The 17,607-nt window shown below is 63.2% G+C and overlaps 2 protein-coding genes and 1 long non-coding RNA gene across 4 annotated transcripts; 2 read left to right on the top strand and 1 right to left on the bottom strand.

Moving 5' to 3' along the window:
- Nucleotides 1-6: 6 nt before the first annotated feature.
- On the bottom strand, nt 7-2,771 carry GRINA (glutamate ionotropic receptor NMDA type subunit associated protein 1). 2 transcript variants are annotated; one of them, XM_040626035.1, is made up of 7 exons: nt 2,615-2,770; nt 1,275-1,632; nt 1,076-1,188; nt 802-1,002; nt 528-656; nt 290-433; nt 7-200 (listed from the first exon to the last, which is right to left on the bottom strand). In XM_040626035.1, the coding sequence occupies exons 2-7, from the start codon at nt 1,606-1,608 to the stop codon at nt 51-53; spliced, it is 1,071 nt and encodes a 356-aa protein (XP_040481969.1). In that variant the 5' UTR covers nt 1,609-1,632; nt 2,615-2,770; the 3' UTR covers nt 7-50. The 2 variants fall into 2 exon arrangements, with proteins under 2 accessions (XP_040481969.1, XP_040481970.1); XM_040626036.1 differs by lacking the exon at nt 528-656 and having other exon boundaries at nt 2,615-2,771.
- Nucleotides 2,772-4,781: 2,010 nt separating this feature from the next.
- PARP10 (poly(ADP-ribose) polymerase family member 10) lies at nt 4,782-7,598 on the top strand. Its single transcript, XM_008684124.2, is given in 7 exon segments — nt 4,782-4,791; nt 5,407-5,447; nt 5,710-5,742; nt 5,744-5,891; nt 5,946-6,161; nt 6,249-6,299; nt 6,302-7,598. Coding segments are annotated over 7 exon segments (912 nt in total). The 3' UTR covers nt 6,715-7,598.
- Nucleotides 7,599-8,063: 465 nt separating this feature from the next.
- On the top strand, nt 8,064-9,645 carry LOC121101646. Its single transcript, XR_005833618.1, has 2 exons — nt 8,064-8,123; nt 8,646-9,645. It is a non-coding gene; the product is annotated as an uncharacterized LOC121101646 (long non-coding RNA).
- Nucleotides 9,646-17,607: the final 7,962 nt, after the last annotated feature.

Here is a 17,607-nt window from a genome sequence, read left to right as displayed (position 1 = left end):
AGGCGCAGGGCCCAGGCCGGCCACGCCACCTGAGCGGGGCCGAGCGCGAGCTACTCCTTGGCGCGGCCGATGATGGTGAGGATGTAGAGAAAGATGTTGATGATGTCCGTGTACAGGTTCAGCGCGGCAAACACGTACTCCTCCGGGCTCAGGGACAGCTGCTTGTTCCCCAGCAGCAGCTGGGTGTCCACTGCCAGGAACTGGAGGGACGGGCCGCGCCGGTGAGGGACGGGCCCAACGCCCGCGCCCCTGCGCCCGCCCTGGCCCCGCCGCCCAGCAGCCCACTCACACAGGTGAAGAGCAAGGCGCCCAGCGAGGCGTACACGATCTCCAGGATGCGGTTCCGGATGAAGATGCAGAGGACGGCGAAGACGACCAGCACCACCAGGCTCACCAGCAGCACGCCCATGCACGAGGTGAAGTCGTAGCGGGTCTGCGGGCACAGGGACGGGAGGCCCTGGGTGCCGGGCCCCTGGGAGGCGCCTGGGCCCTCGGGGCCGGCAGCCCAGCCTTCAGGGGCCCCTCACCTGCATGGAGAAGATGACCACCGTGAAGCACACGGTGGTCGTGATGCCGACGGCCATGATGACCGCCTCAGTGTTGTAGAAACTGGCGATCATGCCCACCATGTAGGACAGGCTGACGGTCAGGATCGACTGCGGGGAGACGGGCCTCGTGGGGCGGGCCGCGCCCACCCCACCCCCACCTCCCGCGGGAGGAGCGAGCGAGCGAGTGAGCGAGCGTGCGTGCGAGCCAGGAGGCGACGACACAGGGGCTGGGGGGGGCAGGGGCTGGGGTTACCAGGGCAATGAGGTTCCAGGGATGCTTTCGCCGGAAGTCTCCACAGCAGCTGAGAACAATGAGCGAGATGAAGAAGACCGCATAGGACACATAGTACGTCCACACGTTCTCCCGGACGAAGCCCTTCACCTTCCCAACGAAGGTGAACACGGCCACAGTGGACAGCGTCACAGACAGCTGCAGGGTCAGCACCAGGAACACCTAGGGTGGGAGCCAGCTCAAAGCCTCGCCCAGCGGGGTCCCTGCTCCCCCTCTCCCAGCCTCTTTCGCCCACCTTCCGGATGAAGGCCTGGCGGATGCTCTTGTCATCCCAGTTGGTGGCAGGGAAGTCCTGGTTGTCGTAGTAGGACGGGGGACCCTCTTCATGGTAGTTTCCATGCTGAGGTGCTGAGGAGCAGAGTGGGCTGGGTCAGCAACACGGAAGGGCGCCTGGAGCCCCTGTCCCCCACCCCCACTTCCGCCCTACTACTCACAGCCTGGGTCCTGTGCCGGGAAGGCCTGTGGTTGTCCATAGGGGTTGGGTGGAAAGGGGCTCTGCGGATATGGCCCCTGAGGGTAGCCCCCTTGAGGGTAGGGGCCCTGAGGGTAGCCCCCTTGGGGGTAGGGGCCCTGAGGGTAGCCCCCTTGGGGGTAGGAGCTGGGGCCCTGGGGGTACCCTGGCTGCCCATATGGAGAAGGCTGGAACGGGGCTTGTGGGTAAGGGGCCCCAGGGTAGGGAGGCATGGAGGGCTGGGGTCCCCCAGGATATCCAGGGTTGGGGGGAGGATAGCTGTCCCCAGACACCAAGAAACTCTTTTCATGGGGCATGGCCTCAAATTCTGCAGTCTCCCCCTAGAGGAGAGAAAGAGAAGTCAGCCCTGCAGTGACAAGTCCCCGGAACCAGCCACCGCGGCCCCGCCCCACCTGCTGCAGGGAACCAGGACACAAAGGGGGGCATTCACGACTTTTGCCCCCAGGGCCATTGGCAACCCGCAAGCAGAAGGACAAGGAGCGCCAGTGGGGACCCGTTAGCTAGGCGTGGGGCTTCGGAAGGGCCGTTCTAAGACGACCCCAAAAGTGGAGGAGGGGACGGGCAAGACGATGACTTCGTCAGCTTCAGGATTTTCGGTTTCGGTTGTTTCTTAGGAGCAGCTGCAGGACGTTTATGACGGATGCTGGCGTCTCCCGGGTCAGAGCTCAGCCGGGTCGGGGCTGGGGGCGCGGTCAGGGAGGTGTGGGGGTGTGCCCAGACCCTCCCCTTCGCCATCCTCCCCTTAAGCAGCTTTAAGGGGCCGAGCCGGCGGCTATTTCTATCCCAGGAAATCCCCGGGCCATCTGTGAGCAGCGAGAGCCCTGACCCTTGTCCAAAAGCAGACCCGACTGTCCCCCGCTCCCAAGGTGGGGGGCAGCAGGCCTGGATCGGCTATCGGGGTGCCTGCCAGGGGGGTACGCCAGGAACAGCGGGGTGCGGGGGTGTGTGGGGGATGGAAGCGACCAGAGGGCGTGCGGGGGAACAAAGCAGGCGAGACGGCGAGGCGGGTGGGGGCGGCAGCCACGGAACCCGCACCTAGGGCGGCTGGGCCCCGCTGCCCGGTCGGGGGGCGCTCAGGACGCGGGTCCCGTCGCTGCCGCCCCCGCCCCCCGTCCCCCCCCCGGCCGCCCCGCCGCCCCGCCGCCCGCCGCCGCGCTCGGCCGAGCGGGCCGTGCGCCCCGGCGGGACCTACCGACTGACCCACTGCGACGCCGCTTGGCTGCGCAGGGCCCGCGCGGGGGCGGCCGGCCCAGCGGCCGAGCGGGCGGCCAAGCTGCTGCGCTCGGGCCAGGGACGACTCACCACTCGCCGGGCGCCTCCGGAACGGTGCGCACGGTGTCCGGTGCGCGACCGCGCGGTCGATGGCCGCTGCGCCCGCACCCACACCCGCACCCGCTTGGCGGCCGGCTCGGCTGGGCCTGCGCCTGCGGCTCCGGAGACGCTGCGGGGCCTTGTGACGGGGCGGGGCCTGGGGGCTGGGCGGGGCCGGGGCGGGGCCTGTGTCTGGGGAGGTGCCGCGAGGCCTTGCGTCGGGGCGGGGCCTGGAGGCGGGGCGGGGCCTGTGGCTGGGGAGACGCCGCGAGGCCTTGCGTCGGGGCGGGGCCTGGAGGCGGGGCGGGGCGGGGCGGGGCGGGGGCGGGGGCGGGGGCGGGGCGGGGCCGGCCCTGTGTGGGGCGGGGCCGGCAGGCCGAGGCGCGGGCTTGCGGGGCCGGGCTCTACCGGGAACTCCGGGGTTCTCGCCGTTGGGTCCTACCCGCTGTGGCCGCCTTGCTCGCTCTTTTCCGAGTCCCAGGCCTGCGCTCTGCGTCCCGCACTGTCCGCCGAAGGGTAGGCTTGGGCCATGGGGGCTGAAGACGCTAGAGGCAGAGGCCAGGCCTGGCTAACTTGGTTCAGGCACTTGGGAAATGTATTCCTGAATCTGGGATATGCTGAGGCTGCCAAGGACCCTCTTTGCCTCCTTGGTCTTAAAACACCACTTTCCCTGTCCTCTCGCCCTTTCATCCAAGTCTCTCCCAAATCAAGAGGCCTGACGTTTCATTGCCCCATCGAATCCAGCCGTCCTTGAGACCAAACCAGACCTGTTAGCCTTCCTGTCTTCACCACATCTTCACGTTTGTAAAGGTGGCATTCTTAGCCCTGTTCCATCGCCAGGACTGGAGGCCAAGTCAGCTTCTTCCCTGGCTCCAGCGGGCCTCCCGAGGGTGTGCTGACTGCCACTGCCAGCACGATTCCTGCAGCAGCGCCCGGGGGCCTGGTTCGTGGAGGGCTGGCCCCCGCCCGACCCACGGTGGCTCGGAAATTGCTCTATGCTGTGCCCGTGGCGAGCTGGTTCACCGTGTGAGAGCGGGGGCTAGCAGGGGAACCCTTGATCTCTACCTTTGGCACCTGTTGCTGTTACAAACACACACCATCACAGCTGGTTCACAAGAATTCCTGAAACTTGGCCGCCTGGGCGTGGTGTCTGTGCTCGGGCACACTGCTGTCTGTGGCGGGCCGTCTGGAGCAGGGTCTGATGTAGTGAGTGAATCGCGCGGCGTGTTGGAAGGAGATGAGTTCTATGGGGAGGGAAGATAGAGGGCAGGCAGGGACGGATTCAGGTTTTTTAGAATAAGAAGCTCAGACAACTTCAGGGGCTCACTCTGACAAAAGTAACTTAAAATGACAGCCATGAAGTTGGGGTCAGGGCCTTGGATGGGGCCCATGCAAGTCAAAGGTCCTTAGGACTTTAGGTTCAAGTTAAATCTACCAAGAAGAGTGCAGTAAGGGGAGGCATGGGGGAATGGTAGCTGGGTGGCTCTGTGGAGAGGCGATCCGGCAGAGGGAAGGGCCCAAGGGAAGGGCCCGTGCTTGGGTGCTGAGCGGGGAGTGGTCTGTTAAACTGCAGAAAGAGGCCAGAGCTGGCTGAGCAGGGGGAGTGCAGGGAGGATGCAGACAGAGAGGGGAGGCGGGCCTGGCAAGGCCCGCAAAGGACTTTGGCTTTCCCAAAGCCCAAGCTGTAGCAGGTGTCGGTACCACTTCACAAGGCTCATCCTGCCCTCTCTGTCGAGGATGAACAGTGGGGTGGGCTGGGAGTGGCAGAGGGAGATTAAGACAAAAGGTTAGTGCACCGATCCAGGGAAGAGATGACGGAGGCTCAGACCGGGTTGCAGAGTGTGCAGCTTGAGGTGGGGGCTGGGCAGGTCCTCCGTGCCTTGGAGGAGCAGCAGGGGCGGACTGAGGGGTAAATGAGAGTTGGGAGATGGACAGCAGCAGGGGGAATGACTCTGAGAGGCTGGAAGCTCTCTGAGCAAAGGGAGGGGTGGTCGGTTGCAAGAGCCCATGTGGGTTTTAAAAGTGCAGGCTGGGTGAGGCCTGGCACTGCCTTGGGCCCTGTGCGCCTCCATTTCCCCTTCTGTGACGAGGATTTGCTGCAGCAACACATGTCAGTGGAGTGTCTGCACCTGCTGCGTTAGCCGTGACGATGGCAACGATGGCGTCAGGTGGGAAGACGGGCAGGTGCACAGACAGAGCCACTGGGAGGGCAGCAGAGGAAGGCTGTGCTGGCAGGGGTGGAGGTCTTACTGGCCCAGGGCGAGAGCTGCTCACCTTCGGCATGTAGGAAGCATGAAGCCCGGTCACCTGCTGGGTGTGAAGGCTGAGGAGTCGGGTTTGGGAAGACTCCTGGCCAGAGGTGCCCGCCAGCCCCAGCCGGGAGCAGGTCTGGAGGCCGAGCTGCTCCTGCTCCGGGGAAAGTGACACAGAGTCTTGAGGTCCCCGAGTGGGGGCAAGGACTCAAGACCCCTGGTGGATGTAGTAGGGAGGGTGATTGGCCATTTTGAGGGTCACACGGAGAGGCCAGTGGGAGTAGAGGACCACCAGGGGCCTCTCCCCACACCCCACCGGCCTGCGAGCTGGGGCTGGTGGGCTGGACTGAGGAGTCAAGCCCGGCCAGCACCTCTCAGTCAGCTAGGGGCTCTTTGCAGGCTCAGGGGCTGGGGCTGGGGGTGGAAGATTCTGCAGGAGGGGTCTGCCCGAAGGAAGGCAAGCATCAAGGAGGTGGTCCCCTAGCCCCAGCTCCGTGGGCCCGCAGTACCGCTTTTGTTTTCCTGTCCCAGGCCTTCTGCCTGCAGAGCAGGCTCGGGAGTCCTGGCTGAAGGTGGGGCTGGGGTAGCTCAGCCTGCGGGGTGGGAGTTCTGAGCGTGCCCCCACCCACCGCAATGGGATGGCAGAGGCGGGGGCAGGGGGAGGAGGAGGCAGGGGCGGCAGCTGCTGGTGGGGGGGGGCACACTCACTTTTCAGGAGACTGAAGGTGAGGGGCAGCCTGAGGGCCCTCTGGTGGCTGTGGGCCCTGACGTCCCACTCCACCCCTGCCTGCAGATGCAGGGAGGGTCTTGGCCTAGGAGGAGCACATGCTCTAGGGTGCCCCTGCACGCCTGCTGCTCCAAGGACTGCCCCCCTGACGCCGCACCCCAGCACCCAGAGCAGCACAGCCAGACCCTGCTGCGTGCCACGGGGCCCCCAGAGCAGCCCTGCTGTGCCCGGGACAGTCCCCGACCAGACGGGGTCCTGGCCCAACTGCCCCGGCCCCTCTCCAAAGCAGGTGACATGCAGGACTGGGGAGACGCTCGGAGCCCACCTGCACCCTCCCCCACAGAAGCCTGAGTCCTGGAGGAACAGGCCCTGGGCCTGGAGGGAGCTGAGGTGTCCCAGGCTGGAGACGTGCGTGTGGTGAGGGGCATCCCCGGTGATGGCCTGCCGCTGCAGGAGCTGTACCTGGAGACTGAGCTCCATGATGGCAGGGGGCCCCTGAAAGGCCTTCGAGGCCTGCCTGGGCATCTGGGCACGGTTGCACCCTTCCAGCAGCAGCAGGGTGAGGGGAGCTAGACAGACGTGGAGGCCCACCCCTCCCTACACCTCAGAGCCCTGACAGGCCTTCTGTCTTCTCCTTTCCTCCAAGTGACTGAGAGGGTCCTACAGCAGGACCCCCAGCTGTGGTGCTCAGAACCGAGCCTGTCCCCCACTATGACGTCCTGGGGCCTGAGGAGCTTGCCCAGGACACCGGTGGAGGGGACTACCTGGTCAAGTTGGGGCCTGGGGCCACCAAGCATGCTTTCCTGGAGGCCGGAGGGCCAGTGAGGGCATTGAAGGGTGCAGGGCTGGTGACACTGGGCTCTGGGGAGGAAGCAGGGCAGACAGGAGTTTCTCTGAGGGTGGGTCCCCTAGGGTCTCTGGGACAGGCTGGGTCCATCAGCTTGGGGCTCATGGGGTCATTGGGACAGGGGGCTGGTGAACCAGGGCCCATGGGGTCTCCAGGCCCCGTGGGCCCAGCGGAGATGGCCGCAGGGTCTCTGGAGCATTTCTCCCACACACCCTGCAGCCCCCAGACTGCACAGGCAGGACCAGGAGAAGGTGAGCCCGGGTAGGGCTCCCTGGGGACCTCAGCACATCCTGTGGCCCTTTCTTGACCTCGCCCTTCTACCTTGCCCTACACTCGCACCTGTTCTGTGGCCCTGCACCCTTCACCTTCTCACCATCTTTCACCTGACTGATCCTATACCCTGGCTGGGCTTGGCCCCTGGGCCCGCATCTCCCCCTGTCCCCAGAGGAGGTCTGAGCGCGGCCGTCCACCCAGAGGGCCTGGGTGGGGAGGACTGGCTGTCTCTGGAGCTGGGGGCAGAGGAGTCTGAGGGCACTCCAGCGTGCTTGGAGGAGCCGGCATCCAGGGCTGGGAGGGGGCCTGGGTGGCTGCAGGAGGGGACTGCACTGCCCTGCCCACCAGGGAGCTGAGCAGGAAGCCGGGGTGCTGCAGTGAGCCCTGCAGGAGGCAGAGGAGAGCTTGAGCTCATGGGGGGGGGGCAGCTGGTGGGGCGCATTGGCCTCTGGGCAGGATGTGGCTGAGCCGGACCGGCACTGGGGGCTGCCGTGGGGGTGCACGTCCAGGAGGAGGTGGTGGGGTCCTGGGCGGCATATGGCCTGCAGAGCTGGGAGCCTGTCTGCAGCTGTGCCCTGGTGTGAGAACTGCCCCTTGGGGTGCCGGCACCGTTCTCCGGGACCTAGCAGTGCTGCTGGCTGGCCCCCCAGATCGGACTTTGGCAGCCTGCACCCTGGCTTGGGGGTGGGGGTGTGGGCCAGCTATCGGGGACCAGTGCCCTGGGCACAGCCCGGACCCCTTTGTCTCCAGGTGCCTCAGCAGAAACTGAAAGGTCCTTGGCCAGGCCGGGGCTCCAGAGAGCAGCAGCGAGCCCCGGGCGGTGCTGCGGGCCTGCTCTGACACCGGCCAGTGCTCAGAGGGAACCCGCATCCTCCAGGCGAGCCAGCTGGGTCAGGCCAGCCTCAGGACCGCCTGGGCTCCTGGCGCCACTTCCGCTTTGCAGAGTCCCGGGCTGCCGCTCCAGCCCCCGTCAGGGTTGGGGACGAGGCCTAGCCCTGGTCCCTGCTCTGGGTGGGGGGAGACAGAAGGGCCTGGGGGGGGGGCACGATCTGACAGGCCCCAGCAGGGGTCGCCGTTTTGCTGATCACGGACAAACGAGCGCGGACGGCGGGACTGTGCGGGCCGGTTTCAAGTCTGACGCATGGGGCGCTGGCGCCATCTCGTGGCCACTGCTGGGATGACCCTCTCCCAGCTAAGGCCCCACCGCGTCTGCCCCAGCCGGAGAGGGCTTGCGGCGCTATTTTTATTTGCTAAATGTGGCAACTCTGAGCGTGGGTGTGTTTCATTTTTTTAACTTTATTTTTTTGAGATTTTATTTATTTACTTGACAGCGTGAGCACAAGCAGGGGGAGCTGCAGAGGGAGAGGAAGAAGCCGGCTCCCATCGAGCAGGGAGCCTGAGGTGAGGCTGGATCCCAGGACCCTGAGATCATGACCCGAGCTGAAGGCAGACGCTCCACCGACGGAGCCGCCCAGGTGCCCCATGGGTGTGTTTCCAACAAACACTGGGAACCACTGGTGGGAACCAGAGTGAGCCCTGCCTGTCGCGGGGGGGGTTGCCGGCGGCCTCAGGAGGCGATGGGGGTGTCAGGGATGCACGGTCAGAAGGAGGGGCCGAGGAGGGGGAGCCCGGAGCTGGAGCCCAGCAGGTGCAAGAGACACGGCAAGGTGAGGACGGGGACCAGTGAGACGGAGCCGGTCAGGTGAGGAAGGAGGGCAGGCTGAGTGCTCGGCGCGTGGACAGGCGAGGAGGGAGGGGCCGTGCAGAGCCCAGGCTCCCGTCGTGGCCGAGGCCAGCCGGGCACTCCTGACGCTGGAAGCGCAAAGCTGGGGGTGGGCGGGGCAATGCACGTGACCCGCGGCCGGACAGAGATGCAGAGCCTCCGCCGACCCCAGACAGCCCTCCGCTGCTGTTCGCCTGCAGGAGGCCGCTCCAACTTTGGAGGGGCTCCCTCTCCTCCGGGTTCGGACTTAGCTGTCACTCGCGCTCTTTGGAGACAGACGCAGCGCCGCGCGTCGCCCGCACTCGCCTCGCGGGGCTGTGAGCCTCCGCCCCGGCGCCTGCGTGACGGCACGTGGCACACGTGACCTGTTCTTCACTGGCAACCTGGGAGCCTGTTTCCTGACCTGCGCCGTGGGAGGTGAAGAGGACCGGCTGCCTTCTGCTCTTCCATCACGCAGTTGGCTCAGTCGCATTGTCTCTGTTGTGTCATCAAGGTCGGCAGTGTCATGGTCCATTCTGTGACTACGTGAAGCTCCACGCTTGGGCCATACTTTGATGGATCTAGAATGATGATGGATAAGTATTTACCGCTGAACCGTAGACGAAACAAGGACACGAAAGCCTAGCTATTAAAACTGTGTTGCATGAAAGAGAATTGTGAGGGTTCAAAGACTAATGGCTTCCCCCCCCCCTTTTTTTTTAACGTAGGCTCCACGCCCAATGTTGGGCTTGAACCTTGAACTCATGACCCTGAGACCAGGAGTCACAGGGTCTACTGACCGAGCCAGCCAGGCACCAACGGCTCTTGATTTTTTTTTTTTTTCTGTGTTGTTACTCCTTGTGCCTCTTTGTCCCCTTCCTGCACAGACTGCTTATCTGTTTAGTAGAGGAACCTCCTTGAGTGCCTAGTAAATATCTTGGGCTTTCACATTTATTTTGTCTTTTACCATTAGAGGTAATTTGCAACTGTAATTGACGTACACTTGTTTTTCAAATGAAAGTTGCTATGTGTTTGAGACATTTCTTAAATACGCACAGTGAGATCTTGCATATCTTAACATGTTCTCGTTAACAGTTTAGGTGGGTATAGTGTTCAGGATCAAACTATGTTTCCCTTCTGATCTCTGAAAGACATTACCCTTTCTCTTTCCTCTTAAAAATTTTTGTTTTTGGAAAGTTAAAAAAAAATCCACTTATGGTCTCTTAGCGTCCAGTAGAGTTGGTGGTGAGCATGTGGAGTTTTTCCGAGATTTTTTCCCCACTTGCATACTGACTTCGTGGCGTGTGCGTGTGTGTCTGGGTTCCTGCAGAGTTTTCTTATGCTTTGAAAGTGGCAGTTTCCCCAGCGTTTGGGTGCCAGGGATGTGTCTTTCGCCACTGTCCTGAGCCTTTCGTGGATCTCTTCCACCAGAAGACTCCCACGCAGCACGTGGAAACGCGCTCTCACTGGCTGGAGCCGTCCCCATCCTTCCTTCAGCTCTGCGCTGGGGGGCACTTCCCTAACTCCACCTCTTGACCTCAACACCCAGCCTGCCCCCTGCGCCTCCTCTCCGCGATTCCATTCCCTGCATTTTCAGACTGGTCCTTTCTCACAGCAGCTAGTCCTGCCGCGTGGATGTAATATTCTTTTGCGTTCCGCTGAAGAGATTCGTTAGAATTTCTTCAGAAGCTTTGGTGCAGCCACTGAATTGGCTCCATTGCGGCTGACTGTTGGTCTTCCCAGGACTGAGAGGTCCAGGGCATCTCTTGGTGTTTCAAGGGAAGTCCTGTGGGCAGTATAGACACCTCGCTCAGCTTTTCCCTGCAGAGGCCTGACTGTGGGTGCCAAGTTCTAGTGAGGGCTGGGGTTTGCCCACCTGCAGTCCTCCCTGGAAGAACCTGACTTCCCTGGAGGGAGCAAGGCTTCCGGGAAGCCATCCAGTGCCACGTGGAGCCCCATCCAGGTGGCTAATGTCTGCCCAAACTCTGCAGTTGGACAGAGCATGACTGGAGCTCTGCCATCTCGCCACTCTGAACTCCACCAAGAAAAGGCTCTTGGTTTCCAGGCTCAGCTCTGCTACGGGGTCCCCAGGGGGTTAGGGGGTCTCCATATAGCCTGGCCCTGATTGGCTTTCCGAGGATGGAGCTGTGAGTGTCTGCTGCTGCAGGTCCGGACGCACCAAGAGTGCCTGGAACAGCCCCCTGAGAGGCGCCCAGTGGAGCAGGTCCTATACCATGGCCCATCGGCCTGGGCAGTCCCTGACATCTGTGTGCCATAGCTACAGAGGCCTTAAACGGTGAGGCCAGGCGGTGGACGCGGGCTCTGCCAACCCTGGATGACCTTGGCCCTCGCCTGTACCCCTGCAGGCACACTCTATGGGTAGGACCGCTACTGGCCCCCCAATGCTGATGGCTACAAGGTGGTGTTCCGGGCACGGGTGCTGACCGGTGACTACATGCAGGGGAACAGGGGAGCAGGGGAGCAGGGTCGTGGAGGCCTGCCGGCGCCCCCCCTGCGGGCCCCTGGCCACGTGCTCCTGCGCTAACAGAGCGATGGACTGCCTCCGCCAGCCCAGAATCTTTGTCGTCTTTCAGGCGATGCCCACCCGCCTCATTACTTGCAAGCACTTGCCTGGGGTTCCCCAGGGGACTCCTCTAGGCCCTTGGGCCACGTCCCAGCCTCCTAACCCTACGAGACGCCCCCACCTCGGCCCAGTCCCTGGCTCCCGGGGGCTCCCCGCTGGGCACAGCCTTACCGCCCCCTCGGCTGCCTGAGTTGCCCCTGGGGGCGCCCCTGCCTCTGGCTGCGGTGCGTAGACAGGCGGGTGCGGACGTGGAGGACCAGGGCCGTGTCCCCGCTTGGGGCCTGTACCTGCCGGAGCCGGCCCAGCCACCAGGGGTCAGCAGAGCCCGAGAGGAGGGTGGGCCAGCTCGGCCCCGCCCGCCTCCGCCGGACCCAGACCCAGCGCGACTCTGTTATTTGAATAAATGTCTACTTGAAACCAGGCGGCGGGGCCTACTGGACCTATGGGTCAGGGGTCTGCTTGGGAGGTGGGGGACCTCGGCGTGGCTAGGGGCGAGGGCCGGCGGGCAGAGTCCGCGGCTCCTTTGGGGCGGCCCTGGGCAGCGGGCCGAGGCCGGACCCAGTGCGCACCCCTGCGACCTCCCTAACCTTTTTCCATATAGCCACCACAGGTACTTTTCAAAACACAAATCTAATCATGTCACTTCATTGCTTAAAATTCTTTAGTGTTTACTCACTCCCTCACATGCAAAACAAGGCAAAATCAGATCTGGCCACAGCCCAGCTCTCCAGTCCCATGTGCTCCAGTCATACTGAAGTACTTAATGGTTTCCTGTCGAGCTGTGCTATTTACTGCTTTGTGCCTTTGCAATACTATTCGCCTTTTGGAACACTGTCCTCATCTTTTCTACCTACTGTTGGCTCAAGCATTACCTCATGTGTGAAGCCTTTCTTGTTCTTCTCAGGTAAAATTGAACACACCCTTTTGTTCTTCTGTATTTTTTTGTTAAGAGTAACTTTTAGTCACTAATGTATTTCTTCTCCAGTCTACCTTCCCCATGAAACTGAAGCTCTTGGTAAGTAAGAAGGAGGTTTTATTCACCTTTCCATTCCTGCCATCTAGCATAACGTCTAGTGTATGTATAAGACATGTATTAATTGTTGAACACATGATAGACTTCTTGAGACTAGAGTCAGAGGGAAGCAGAGAAGTGAGGGGCTCTTAGAAAACCTCTGTGGCTGCTGGAGGACATGAAATACTGCTGAAGCAGAGAATGTTGTGAACTTGAATTTAATAACACTTTGTGGTCCAGTCATTAATTTGGAAAACTAGTCCATACTCCCTATGCCTAGGTCAATGTCTGGCAGACAGTATGTAGGTAAGAAATATGCACTAAATGAAGGATTGGATATATATAAAGGGATGAAAGAGAGGCCATGGTGGGACTGCGAGGGGCTGGGGGTGGGGAAGGACGGTGGGGAGTCCTAGAGGCTGAGACAGCTTGGAGGTGGAGCGCCGGTGTCCAGGGGATGGGGCCGGGACCCTTCCCTGATGGCGGGGTGATGCCAGGGAGTGTGGTCAGTGCCCTCTGATGGTCTGACTTGCCTGCTGAGCAGAGGTCTACAGGGGACGTCCAGGTTTGGGACGGAGCCAGTGGGGCCTGGTGTCTGAGTGGTGGGGTGAGCCCACGGGCTGACAGTGTGGAGGGGCCGGGGTCCTGGTGATAGACAAGGGAATGAGGTCAGTGTTGGGGGAGGGGTGTCTTTGTGTGGGTGTCCTGGGGTGAGCTGGAGGGAGTGAGGCCAGTTGTGGATGGGAGCAGAGAGTTGTCAATGCCTGGGTTGGGGGGCCAGTGTGTGGATGAAGTGGGACACAGGACGGGAGTGGGTGTCAGTGTCCAGGTGGTAAGGTGGAAAGGGGGCGGTCAATGTGTAGATTAAGGAAGTGGCTGGTTGGTGTGCAGTATCCCCCTAAACACAGAGGTGTGACCCCCCTCCTGCTCCCTCTTCAGGAGGCCATGTCAGGCGAGGACCAGGAGGTGCGGCCAGTGGCTGAAGATGCCAACGGAGGCGGCGGCTCGCCCAGCCCTGGGGACACACTGCCCTGGAACCTGGGGAAAACACAGAGGAGCCGGCGGAGCGGAGGGGGCTCCGGGGGCAATGGGAGTGTCTTGGACCCTGCCGAGCGGGCAGTCATCCGCATTGCAGGTAACACTAAGGGTCTTGTCTGTCCAGTTTGGACATGGGCACTCGCTTGTTGACCAAGCACTGCTGTCGGCTCCCTGCAGGTGCTGAGACTGGGATGGGAGGGTGATGTTCTTGCTGGTCTGAGGCGGACTCTTTGGTGGCAGGCGCCACCTGCTGGCCCCCTCTTGTCAGCTGCAGGAGGCCTGAGGTTGAGGCCCGGGGTTGCCTCCACAGGCCTAGGCGCCACCATTGGCCTCATGACAAGGAGCCAGTGCCCAGATGCCATGACACTTTCTTGGGCTTTAGGGCAGAGCCCCTTCCAGGCCCTCTGATCTTGGTTGCCACCACTGGCAGTGCGGGGACGCACACAGGAGCAGGAGAGGAGGGGCCACCTCGTTCCCTGGAGCTGCAGCGCACCTCTGTGAGCCAGGGTCCTGCCTTGGCCTCCCGCAGTCCCGTTCTGTGGAGGAGGACGGCAAAGGCCCAGCCAGAGGCCCCTGACAATGTAGAGCGGGGCAGCTGGGGAGTGGCCCCTACCCCTGGGAAGTGGGCGACCCAGGGCTGGAGGCCATCATGCAGGCTGTGCTGGGAAAGGGAGGAGCCAGCTGAGGGTCCGCCAGCCCAGGCTGCAGAGTGCTGACCCCATTCCCCCGAGGACAGAACGAGGCTGAGGCATGTGGAGGGCAGGGCTGGCCCTGGCGGGAGGCTGGGAGCCACACTGAGGCAGGTGGGCAGAGTCCTGAAAGGCCAGCTGCTGAGGGAGGACAGGACTGCGGGCAGCAAGAGGCTCTGTGGGGGGAGGGCCGGCAACAGCTCAAGGAAACGCAGAGGCCAGGACAGCCTGAGCCTTGTGTGGGTGTATCCTGTATGGATTTTAAAGGAGGATTTTTACCCACCAGAAAGCAAATCGTGAGTGTCCTTCCGCACCCCTGGGCCTTCCTAAGCGTGAGCCCCTGCCCTGGGGTGGTGGCCTTCAGCTCTCCCTGCCGGGAGCTATGCTGCAGTCAGGGCCCCAGCCTGATGCACTTAGGGCTGATTCCTGGCGGTAGGGCTTGTGGTCTACAGCAGCTAAGGTTAGCGAGGAGTACTGCCACCAGAGTTCCAGAAAGGAGGACATTTGTCGTGCTGGGTCTTTGCCCATTTCATGGGTGGGAAAGAATTTGTCTTTTAGTTTTACCAAACCCTTTTTTCTTTTTGCTGCACATTGACTATTTCAGTCCTTTTATACTTACTTGAATTTTTTGTGCTTTGAGGGCTCTTTATATCTGAGGTGCCGACTCCTATCTCCAGCCTTGCAGTGGGAGGATTCTAAGTAGCGGGGAGGAGGGAAGGGCGCGCCTGAGGGCGGCCAGGTGAGGTCGCCGGTGAGGTCGGGGCGGGCGAGGGAGGGGCCGCTGGGGACCGGGACCCGGCCGGGCGCGGAGAGGGGTGTGTGCCCTCGGGACGCACGTGGGGCCGCGGCTGGGAGCCTGCCCAGCCCGCCCGGCGCAGCCCTGGCCCCTGGCCCCTCGCCCGGCCCCGCCCCGCCCGTGGGGCATCCTGGGTGCGGGGGCGGGGCGGGGCCGCCCCTTTAAGCGGCGCGCGGCCGGGGGGACAGTGGCCGCCCGGTCTGGAGGCCGCTCTGCGCCGCAGCGCCCGCCGCGTCCCGCGCCCAGGCATGGCCGCCCTGCTGCCCGCGGGCCCGCCGCCCGACGAGCTGGACTTCATCCAGGCCTATGAGGAGGTGCGGGAGAAGTACAAAGGTACGGCGCCGCCGGCCCCGCGCACCCTGCGGGCGACCTGCCGTCCGGCCGGGCCCTGGCAGGTCCTCCAGCCTGACAGCCCGGCCTCTGACCCCTTGTCCGCCGGGGCCGATCCGATCGCGGCTCTGCCGCCTCGCGGGTCCCGCTCAGACACCCGCGGCTTCAGCGTCCAGAGAAGAGGCAGGAGCGCCCGGCGGAGCCCCCGCGGTCATGCCCTTAATAGGGCATCGCGCGGCGAGGGTGGTGGGGTGGGCCGCGCGTGCTACCGGGGGCTGGCGGGGCCAGTGTCCAGTGTCCCCAGTCTGTGCCCAGCAGACAGGTGGGTCAAGGCCAAGCCCTCCCGTGCCCCTCAGCGCGGTGCCTCCCCCGTGGGGTGGGGGCGGCCGCCCCACCTGGCAGTGGGTCACATACTTGTGGCCTCTCCTCACATCCCGAAACGGGCCAGCACCTAGGCTGCCACCCTTCCTTGGCAGGGAGCGCCTCACACCCCTTCTCTGTCCCCTGGGCCGGCAGCTGTGGGCTGGGGAACACAGGACAACTCTCTCTTCCTTTTCAGAAGAACTGGCTCCATGGCTTTGACAGACCCCCTTGCCCTGCTCCGGGGCCCCCTGGGGCCTCTGGTTCTGCCCAGGCCCTGGCTGTTGTCAGCGGCCCACGCCACAGCCCAGCTGCCCGGGTCGCGGGGCTCTGAGCAGGCACCAACACAGCCCTGGCTCCTGGCCCACACAGGCTCAGGGCCCGAGACTGAGCTGCTGGAGAGGGTCGAGGCGGGGGCCTGGGGCAGAGCTGACCCGAGCTGTTTCCAGCTTCCACATGGCTGGCTTTGCTGGCTCTGCCCCCAAGGGCAGCTCAGGGAGAAAGGTCCTGCTAGGGCCTCACCTTGCTGTCTACCCACTGACCTCCCCCAGGCAGAGAGAGGTTTCATAGGGCCTAGGGCTCGTCCCTGCCAGGCCACCCTCCCCCTAACAGCTTCTGCTTGGTCTCTGGCAAGGTGGCTGTGCTGTGTGGTCACCCAGTTTGCCTGGTCCTAGTAGAGATGCTCCTGGGACAATGGGCTCCTGAGGGAGGGAGCCTAGCTATAGAAAGGGCCGGCCTGCTGCTCTTACCTCCCAAAGCTGGCCCAGCCTTGGGGGGTCCATCTGGATAGGTCCTGGGCAAGGAAGCCCTTGCCCACGTGGGCAACAGCTGTCCCGGCACACCCCAGAACAGAACTGTTGATGAAGTGGCCACTCTTTTCAAAGTAGGGACACCTACACAGAATATACACAAATACGTCGTGGTTTGTTCCAGAATCTTCGTGGTGCGATCAGGTTGTAGGGCGGCATGTGGGTCCAGAGCCTGTCTGGGGCGTCAGTCTGAAGCATCCTGACCTGAGTAGCTGTGTTCCCTCTACTCCCTGGGGTGGAGACCTGCCTCCCAGGAGTGAGATCGGACAGGTCCCCGGGGGTTTTCCTGTCTTGGTGCCTATCCTCCCCACCCCAGCCTCCCCAGATGCCAGGCTTGGTGTTGGACACACTGGGCTGTCTTGGCCCGTGTCCACCTCCTGGGCGTGGTGGCTGGAGGCTGACAGAGGGCAGAGGGCGACTTGTGCCGCTTCTTGCCGGAGGGTGCAGAGGTGGGCTTGCCAGTGCTGAGGCCCAGCTCCCCGGTCGTGTAGCACTGGCAGCTGGGCATTGCTCAGTAGGAGAGTGAGTGCTGGGGGCTTCCCATGCAGGCCTGAGCGTTATACCAGGCACAACTGTGACTCCTTAGCTCCTTTGAGCTAAGGGGCTACGTTGTTGCCTGTGGCCAGCCCAGAGCCACTGTCAAGGCCAGGAGTAGCCTAGAGGAGGCCATAGGTGGCTGGGCTATGGGCCCTAGGCCTGACCATTGTGCACCCCTTGGACCAACCAGAGGACCAAGGTCCTGGCCCATCCTGTCCCTGGAGGTGGAGGGTTCCCAGTGAGGGAGGAAGGGAAGGCATGGCGCCTGATGTCAGTCAGCGTGGAGGAGGCCGAGCCCCGTCTCTTGGGGTCCAGCACAGCACTCGCTGGCTCTGCCTCGGGGACTGCCCCCAGCCCTGCCCAAGCACGCCTGGTCCCTCACTGGGCCCACGAAGGGCTCTGGCTTCTGCCTCCTGCCTTCTGGTTTCTAGCCGAAACTAGCTCGCACCCCCCAGCCCCACCCTTGAGAAGCTCCTTCCCCAGCTGTCCTTCCAAAGTCCAGCCACTCAGCCCCTCCCCCCAGTGATCCCCTCCCCCCACAACCCCCAGGCCCCACCCTGGACACGTCATTCATTCCCCGGCTGTCCCCCTGGAAATCCCCAGTCCTGCCTTCATGGTCCAGCTCCTCCCAGAACATTCTCAGTTTCCTGTCAGCCTAAGCCGTTACCCCTCCCCATCCCCCCTGCCTTCTCTCCAGGGCAGACTCCACGTGGGGCTGGAGCCACTGGGTCTGTGGTGGGAGAGCTCTGGGTGCCCCTTGGAAGAGGGGCTGCAAGGTTGTTCTGACTCCCAGTTCCCCCAAGCCTAGCCTGGAGCAACTCAGAGGCTGGGTGGGGAGGGCAGGGAGGATTTGGGGTGAGGGAGAATCCAGGTGGGTCAGGTGAATGGGGTGAGGGTGCTTGTAAAGGAGCAGCCCAAGTCCCCCAGTGGTGCTGAGTTCGTAGGGCCAGGGGCCTGCCCATGGGGTCAGGGCAGGGACTGGGGCTGGCCATGGGGGTCAGGGCAGGGACTGGGGCTGGCCAGGGGGG

The sequence above is a fragment of the Ursus maritimus genome, unplaced genomic scaffold, assembly GCF_017311325.1.
Source record: "Ursus maritimus isolate PB19 unplaced genomic scaffold, ASM1731132v1 scaffold_9, whole genome shotgun sequence".
Classification (NCBI taxonomy): domain Eukaryota; kingdom Metazoa; phylum Chordata; class Mammalia; order Carnivora; family Ursidae; genus Ursus; species Ursus maritimus.
This window is presented reverse-complemented; position numbering and strand designations above follow the sequence as displayed.